Source organism: Macaca mulatta, chromosome 11, assembly GCF_049350105.2.
Source record: "Macaca mulatta isolate MMU2019108-1 chromosome 11, T2T-MMU8v2.0, whole genome shotgun sequence".
Taxonomy (NCBI): Eukaryota; Metazoa; Chordata; class Mammalia; order Primates; family Cercopithecidae; genus Macaca; species Macaca mulatta.
The window spans coordinates 63,187,241-63,195,861 of NC_133416.1; the positions used below are offsets into that span (position 1 = coordinate 63,187,241).

The 8,621-nt window shown below is 46.7% G+C and overlaps 1 protein-coding gene across 1 annotated transcript; it reads left to right on the forward strand.

Moving 5' to 3' along the window:
* The first annotated feature begins 1,771 nt into the window (after positions 1-1,771).
* On the forward strand, positions 1,772-3,769 carry RPS26 (ribosomal protein S26). The gene is made up of 4 exons (NM_001193581.1): positions 1,772-1,800; positions 2,049-2,226; positions 2,942-3,072; positions 3,658-3,769. Exons 1-4 carry the CDS (start codon positions 1,798-1,800, stop codon positions 3,691-3,693), a joined length of 348 nt encoding a protein of 115 aa, NP_001180510.1. The 5' UTR covers positions 1,772-1,797; the 3' UTR covers positions 3,694-3,769.
* The last annotated feature ends 4,852 nt before the right edge of the window (positions 3,770-8,621 follow it).

Genomic DNA, 8,621 nt, shown 5'->3' on the forward strand with positions numbered 1-8,621 from the left:
TGTTCAGACTCTAGAGTGAGTCATGAACGAACAATGGTTTCCATCTGTACCATCTTGGGTTTCAATGCTAGGAGGCCCCCTTGCCACCCTAGTGTCTTCAGCTTTGGAGACAACTGGGTGGTTGGCTGTCTGTGGACAGCCATTCCTGCTCAAGGCTGAAGCTTTCTTTTTTTCTTTTTTTTGAGACAGAGTTCTGCTCTGTTGCCCAGGCTGTAGCACAGTAGCCCAATCTCAGCTCACTGCAACTTCCGCCTCCCAGGTGCAAGCAATTCTCTTAGTCTCCCGAGTAGCTGGGATTACAGGTGTGTGCCACCAGGCCTAATTTTTGTATTTTTAGTACAGATGGGATTTCACCATGTTGGCCAGGCTGGTCTCAAACTCCTGACCTCAGGTGATCTGCCCGCCTTGGCCTCCCAAAGTGGTGGGATTACAGGCATAAGCCACTGCACCCAGCCTAAGGCTTAAGTCTTTCTGATGGCTCTCCTCCAGAGGTAAATGGAGTTTATACACAAGAATCTTTCACTTAGGGGTCAGACTCACTAATCAGTGGTGAAATAACTTTCATGGTTTTTGATCAGCATTTATTAAAATAAAATAGAGAACAGAAAAATATAGAGAATAGAACATACCAGCACACCTATGACAAGGGTAAGTATCGTTTCATGAAGCTTGTGTTTCAGTTCTGCATGTGCATGTAATCATGTTTGTGTGTACCGGGTACCAGTGTAAAATGTATTCGTGTTGAAAAACGTTTAAGTCATTAGTCCAGGCTATTTCCTCCACCCACTTGTTAGGTGACATACAGCATAGTACAGTGGAGCCAGAATACCTACTGCACCTCAATTCTTCAATCTTTTTTTAAAAATTGATTTATTTATTTTTGAGACAGAGTTTCGATCTTGTTACACAGGCTGGAGTGCAGAGGCTCACTGGAACCTCCGCCTCCCAGGTTCGATTCTCCTGTCTCAGCCTCCTGAGTACCTGGAATTACAGGTGCCCACCACCACGCCCGGCTAAATTCTTCAACTTTTAAAGTGAGGATAATAATAGTACCTGCCTACAGGCTTGCTCAAAGTTAAATGAGTTAATATTTATAAAGGCGCTTACCACAGTGCCAGGCACTGTGCCAACAGGGTCCAGAGATTTAAAAATGAATGAGAAATAGCCCCAGCCTCAATGCACTTCATTGTGGGGTTTTCTCCATATTGGAAGGAGGGATTCACAAAATGCTTGTTTCCTCTCAGGCCTTCCTCTTCGTAATCCTACACCTACCTAGTAGCAGGACTGTCAGAGAAATGAGCCCAGGGCGTCCCCCGGTGGCGCAGCGCCGCCTTCGGTCTAAGGACTTGGGGCCAGAGGCGCCTCTTGGCTTCGCACTACAATTCCCACCAAGCATCTCTCCCTCTCTGGCCTCTAATAAGGAGTGCGCCTTGTGGTCCAGCGTCGGGCAACTTCCACGCCTACCGTCGCGTAAACCGGAAAACTGCGTCGTCCAGCATTGCGTCTGGTGCGGCGCGGCGCAAGGCTTGCTGGGAGACACATAACCTCGATTTTCTTCCGCCAGCCGGCTAAATAGTCCCATGTGCACATTGTTCCACAGATAAATAAACACTAGGAACGCATTTTCACCCTAGATGTCAGCAGAAATGCTGAATATAAGGGAATATTTGAGTAAAGTGAGTTGCTATTCTTGACGCCCGTCTCCTAAGGATTCTCTCGGTGTGCGCGTAGGGATCTCATGCTATATAAGAGGGCTCTGCCAGGCATCGCCTCCTTTCTTCGGTCCGTAAGTCCGAAATGGTGAGTCCTGTCGCGTGGTGAGGATGGGGGTTCGGGTGCAGACCCCGGGATTGTGGGGATTTGAGATCCTGGAACACAGCTGAGGGGTGGACAGTGTACATTTGCTCTGAGGCTTGGCGGGATTTGCGGAGAAACAGGAGATCCGAGCGGCGCCTTCCTGTAGGCTCCCGGTGCGGCCTGTGGCCGGAAAGGGGCTGAGGCTGGATAAGTTGCGCCGCCTTCCTAACAGGTTTTCCGTCCTGATGCAGACAAAGAAAAGAAGGAACAACGGTCGTGCCAAAAAGGGCCGCGGCCATGTGCAGCCTATTCGCTGCACTAACTGTGCCCGATGCGTGCCCAAGGACAAGGCCATTAAGAAATTCGTCATTCGAAACATAGTGGAGGCCGCAGCGGTCAGGGACATTTCTGAAGCGAGCGTCTTTGATGGTGAGTGGATCACCGGCTAGAACTGCTTGAGGATCCCAGTACCTTAAAAGCCTTCACCCAACCTCGCCTTTCTGCAGGCTCTGTTCGTTGGAGCCTCTCAGGCACTTTCCACGTATGTAAGGTTGTTGCTGGTAGAAAAGAATATTATGTGCTCATGTTTGTCGTTTTGATTCTTTTCTGGGCAGAAGGTTAGTTTTTGTGATAGAGCGCACAGCCTTTACTCTGAGGTAAACGTTTGTCTGTTTCGGTTATGAGATTCCAAAAACTAGAAACTTGGTAAATTTGACAATTTTTATACTATGATTATTTGAGTACTTGTGAAAATGTACAGGTGAGGAAGAATGTCTTCAACGTTTCGAGAATGGAGGCAGTCTAGTTTGGTGTGAAAGGATGATGTTTGGAGCCATAAGAACGTCGCTTTGTTTCTTTTCCTTGTTATTTTTATAGAAAGAGCAAAGTTCAGGGTAGGCATTAGGGCGGGTGTAGCTGTAGAAGGAACTGGATTATTGGTTTATTGCATCTAGAGTGTCAGTCTGGTCTTTGTAGTGTCAAGATGAACACATGTGCTCAAGAACAGGGGCTTTGGGGGTGCTTTTATGTGCGGGACAGGCATTTAAATAGGTTTAGTTTTAATTGATGTAAACATGTAAGATCATGTAACAAAAAAGCAAGGTAGGTGTATAATACTAGTATAACTCTATTTTCTATTCCTTAGCCTATGTGCTTCCCAAGCTGTATGTGAAGCTGCATTACTGTGTGAGTTGTGCAATTCACAGCAAAGTAGTCAGGAATCGATCTCGTGAAGCCCGCAAGGACCGAACACCCCCTCCCCGATTTAGACCTGCGGTGAGTATTTAAAAAGAATGGAAGCCAGGGGAGTGTTGGTTTAAAAAATTTCATTCTGGCGGGTCACGGTGTCCTATGCTTGTAACCTCACACTTTGGGAGGCTGGGGCAAGAGGATTGCTAGAAACCAACAGTTCAAGACCCCATGTTTTCAAAAAATATTCAGAAGGAAGCCAAGCATGATAGTGCGAACCTATAGTCCCGGCTGCTCGAGAGGCTGAGGCAGGAGGGTCACTTGAGCCCAGGAGTTTGAGGTTGCAGTGAGCTACGATTATACCACTTGCACTCCAGCCAGGGCAAAAGTGAGACCTTATCTCTTAAATAAAAAAAAGTTGCATCCTCCTGTGGTGCAGGGGATATAAGATTAAGGTCTCTGCCTCAGGTTAAGCTGTAAGGCAGGTGAGACCCACACCTGAACATGCTTAGAGACACGGCAGAGTAGTGTTCTCCCTCCACCTCTACCAGCTTCCCATGCATTTGTAGCTTGAATACATTGTTAGTGAGAGGATGGTGATCAAGTTCTTTCGGGGAAGGGAATCTTGAATCCATGGGTTTTAATTTACTGTTTTGTTTCTTTGTCTTTCAGGGTGCTGCCCCACGTCCCCCACCAAAGCCCATGTAAGGAGCTGAGTCCTTAAAGACTGAGACAGACTATTCCCTGGAGAAAAATAAAATGGAAATTGTACTTAATATCGCATGTTAAGTGTATCTGTGCCAGATAGGGTGGGGGTTTTGTGTGTGTTAGACCAGGTGTGATGTGACACGTACTACTTTGATGGGGAGGAAAGTTTATTTGAGTTTTTTTTTTTTTTTTTTTTGAGACAGTCTGTCGCCCAGGCTGAAGTGCAGTGGTGCGATCTCAGCTCACTGCAACCTCCGCCTCCCAGGTTCAAGTGATTCTTCTGTCTCAGCTTCCTGAGTAGCTGGAATTACAGGCGTCTGCCACCACGCCCGGCTAATCTTTGTATTTTTGGTAGAGACGGTTTCACTATGTTGGCCAGGCTGATCTTGAACTTCTGACCTCAGTTAATCCACCTGCCTTGGCCTCCCAAAGTGCTGGGATTATAGGCTTGAGCCAACCTCACCCAGCTAAGGTTTAAATTTATGTAAATTTAAACCTTAAATTGTTTGTGATCATATCCTTGACCTCAATTTGCATAGCTGTGTAAAATAAAGGGAGATTTATTTTGTGAATTTTAGATTTAACCGCATCAAGTTTAAGTTGACATCCTAAAAATGGATAAACATTAGGAGAATGAGGAAAAGCTATTAGTTGAGTGAGGAGCACATTGGGAAGTGACTTAAACTGAGGTGTTTATACCCCTGGAGGGGGGGCGAGTTGAATAATAGGTATATGACTTTGGATAGCTTCAGAGCATAAAAGGATTAATGTCCAGATGCTCATCTTTCCTACCTTGGAAAAGACACTAAAGGTATTTCTTTTTTTTCTTTTCTTTTCTTTTTTTTTTTTTTGAGACAGTCTTGCTCTGTAGCCCAGGCTGGAGTGCAGTGGCTGGATCTCAGCTCACTGCAAACTCCGCCTCCCAGGTTTACCCCATTCTCCTGCCTGGGCCTCCCGTGTAGCTGGGACTACAGGTGCCCGCCACCGCGCCCGGCTAATTTTTTAAATGTATTTTTAGTAGAGACGGGGTTTCACCGTGTTAGCCAGGATGGTCTTGATCTCCTGACCTCGTGATCCACCTGTCTCGGCCTCCCAAAGTGCTGGATTTACAGGTGTGAGCCACCGCGCCCGACCTTTTTTTTTTTTTAAGACGGTATTTCGCTCTGTCGCCCAGGCTGGAGTGCAGTGGTGCAATCTTGGCTCACTGCAAACTCCGCTTCCCAAGTTCACACCATTCTCCTACCTCAGCCTCCCGAATAGCTGGGACTGCAGGCGCCTGCCACCATGCCTGGCTTATTTTTTGTGTTTTTAGTAGAGACGGGGTTTCACTGTGTTAGGATGGTCTCGATCTCCCTGTGATCTGCCCATCTTGGCCTCCCAAAGTGCTGAGATTACAGGCATGAGCCACCACACCCAGCCTACTAAAGGCATTTCTAGAAACATGAGACATCCTGGAAAGTATAGAGAAAGGCTCTACCTTATTTATTTTTTATTTATTTATTTTTTTTGAGACGGAGTCTCTTGTCACCCAGGCTAGAGTGCAGTGGCATGATCTCGGCTCACTGCAACTTCCGCCTCCCTGGTTCAAGTGATTCTCCTGCCTCAGCCTCCTGAGTAGCTGCGATTACAGGCGCGCGTCACCAAGCCCGGCGAAGTTTTGTGTTTTTAGTAGAGATGGGGTTTCATCATGTTGGTCAGGCTGATCTTGAACTCCTGACCTCATGATCTGCCCGCCTCGGCCTCCCAAAGTGCTGGGATTACAGGTGTGAGCCACCACGCCCAGCCACTACCTTATCTTTGTGTAACAATAGTTTTATTTGTTCTAGAATTCAGGAAAAAAATCTCTTTAGGAGTGAATTGTTGTTACTGACTTTGCCGGTGAAAGGTAACACTCCTGACCTCAAATGATCCACCCGCCTCAGCTTCCCAAAGTGCTGGGATTATAGGTGTGAGCCACCGCGCCCAGCCTAAGAAAGGGGTAGAGTATTTCAGAATGTGCAGGTTGTCCTGTTAATTGGAATGCACTCCCCCACAGAAATCCCAGACAGGAACTGCTGACCTGACTTGACTCAATATACCAGTGTATGTACTGAAATAGCTGTGGCAAATCCTGAGTCTGGAAGAGCACTGAATGTAGGCGATAATCTACATCCTTTAGAGAGGCTCAAGACATCAGTGTTCCTTTATACTGTAGTAACCTGATCACACGAAGGGTAAATAGGAAGTGATAGAAGAAAATTAGAGGTCCAAGGCAAAAATGGGTACTGAATCTGAGTGATCCCAAAGTCCAGCTTGCTCAACAGAACCAGATTCAAATAGTAAATCGTGGTTGTGGGTGTACTTACAGAGCTGATCCAAGATTCCTCTTGAAGTGTCTAGCGGCACAGCCTGTCACATGGGTCCTAACTACTATCTCTTCTATGAGTTTACAAACTCACAACATACTCTACGTTCTAAGTGCAGAGTATGTTGTTTGATTCTGTCTCTGGATTCTACTTTCAAGAACCTAGCTGGTAAGAATTGACTTAGTTTTTCATCTTGATAATCCCAAACTTTGTTTTTGAGACGGAGTCTCTGTTACCCAGGCTGGAGTGCGGTGGCCCAATCTCGCTCACCGCAACCTCTGCCTCCCGCGTTCAAGCGATTATCCTGCCTCAGCCTCCCGAGTAGCTGGGATTACAGGCGCCCGCCACCACACCTGGCTAATTTTTGTATTTTTAGGAGAGATGTGGTTTCACCATGTTGTCCAGGCTGGTCTTGAACTCCTGATCTCAAGGGATCATCCCGCCTCAGACTCCCAAAGTGCTGGGATTATAGGCGTGAGCCACCGCGCCTGGCCAGGAATCTGCATTTTAATAGTGTCCCAAGTGATTCTGATGCAACTGGTCTGCGGACTATACTGCAGAGCAGATGGTGAAAGGAATGTTGAATTTGGAGGATTTTATTGATGATGAATCCTGGGTTCCAGAAAGCTGCGAAAACGTTTCAGAAGATGGGTAACAGTGCAAATGGGGTCAGAAAGGGCTGCATGAGAACCAGAATCTGAGAGATGTGGAATGAGCTGGAAGCCTGGGCTTCTGGTGGTGACTGCATGAACAGGTGCAGCTGAGCCCTGGTGAACATCATGCTCACAAGCCAAGTGTGCAGTGTGACCTGGAGTCCCAACTCACTATCTGCAGGTCCAGGGACCCTGACTTCACAGCTGCCTCCCAAGGCTATTTTCCTAACCTCTCTACTCTCTTAGATCAGTGTTGCACTCATCGTTTCTGAAATATGATAATGTGTAGGAAAGCAGCAAGGTGAGATAGGCCCAGAAACATTGGGAGGGGTGCGGGGAGCACTAGGAAAGGAGATAGATTGGGGTGGGGAGGAGGAATACAGTCTCCCTCCCACATCCTTGGACCCCAAAAAGAAGTTCTGAAGACACATCCTTTTTTCTAGTATAAAGCACTATTTACCCTGATCCAGGCACTCTGAGTGAAAGGTGACTTCCGGACCAGGCGCCTTGGCTCACGGCTGTAATCCCAACACTTTGGGAGGCCGAGGCAGGTATGTCACCTGAGGTCAGGAGTTTGAGACCAGCCTGACCAACACGGGGAAAACCCATCTTTACTAAAAAATAAAAAATTAACTGGGCGTGGTGGCTCGTGCCTATAATCCCAGCTACTTGGGAGGCTGAGGCAGGAGAACAGCTTGAAGCCGGGAGCAGAGGTTGCAGTGAGCCGAGATCGTGCCACTGCACTCCAGCCTGGCAAGAAAGAAGTGCGAAATTCTTTCTCAAAAAAAGAAAAAGAAAATTAGGTGACTTCCTCAGGCTACAGTTAAAGATGATGTCATGGGTAGGAAGCCAGGCCTCACTGATGTTAGTACCTCGGGATGACCATAGAGGGCAGTATCGTGCAGGAGTTAAGAGCCCAGCTTCAGCGTCTGACAGACCTGAGTTTGAATCCTTCCTTTGCTCTTTGGTAGCTTTGTGTGTAGCTTTGGGTAAGTTACTCTATCTAAACCTCCAAAAATTCATTTAAAAACACTTCACAAGAGCATTTTGAGAACTACATGAAATAATCTATGCAAAGGACTTTGCAAAGAACCTGCCAGTGAATGCAACATTACAAATGGCAGTGGTTACTATTTTTGGCCCAGTCTTACTCTTTGTAAGTCTTAAAAAAAAACAATGTTTTTTTGCAGATTTATTGAGGATAATTGAAGTACAATACATTGTAGGTATTTAAAGTGTACAATTTGAAAAGTTTTTTGATTGTTTTTTTGAGACAGACTCTCACTCTGTCACCCAGGCTGGAGTGCAATGGCGCAATCTCGGCTCACTGCAACCTCCACTTCCCGAGTTCAAACAATTATACTGCCTCAGCCTCCCAAGTAGCTGGGATTACAGTCATGTGCCATCACGCCCGCTAATTTTTATATTTTTAGTAGAGATGGGGTTTCACCATATTGTCTAGGCTGGTCTGGAACTCCTGACCCCATGATCTGCCTGTCTCCGCCTTCCAAAGTGCAGGGATTACAGGCATGAGCCACTGTGCCTGGCCAAAAAGTTTTGACATATGTGTATACCCATGAAACCATCACCATACTCAAGATAATTAGCATACAGATCACCCCAGAAGTTGTCTCTTGCTCCTTTGTAATCTCACCATCCTGCCACTCCCAGCACTGTCCCCAGGCATCTATTGACCTGCTTTCTGCAACTATAGATTAGTTTGCATTTCTAGAATTGTAGAATTGTACATAAATGGAATCCTACAGTGTATATGTGTGTATACTAAAAACATATAAATTAGCTGGGCATGGTGGCAGGCGCCCGTAATCCCAGCTACTCTGGAGGCTGAGGCAGGAGACTTGCCGGAACCCGGGAGGTGGAGGTTGCAGTGAGCCCAGATCGCGCCACTGCACTCCAGCCTGGGTGACAG

What these genes read in the sequence shown, in the direction of transcription:
- RPS26 (NM_001193581.1), top strand. An exon ending in TGAAGCGAGCGTCTTTGATG is followed by an intron (nt 2,227 to 2,941) that starts GTGAGTGGATCA and finishes TCTATTCCTTAG; the next exon opens with CCTATGTGCTTCCCAAGCTG. An exon ending in CTCCCCGATTTAGACCTGCG is followed by an intron (nt 3,073 to 3,657) that starts GTGAGTATTTAA and finishes TTTGTCTTTCAG; the next exon opens with GGTGCTGCCCCACGTCCCCC.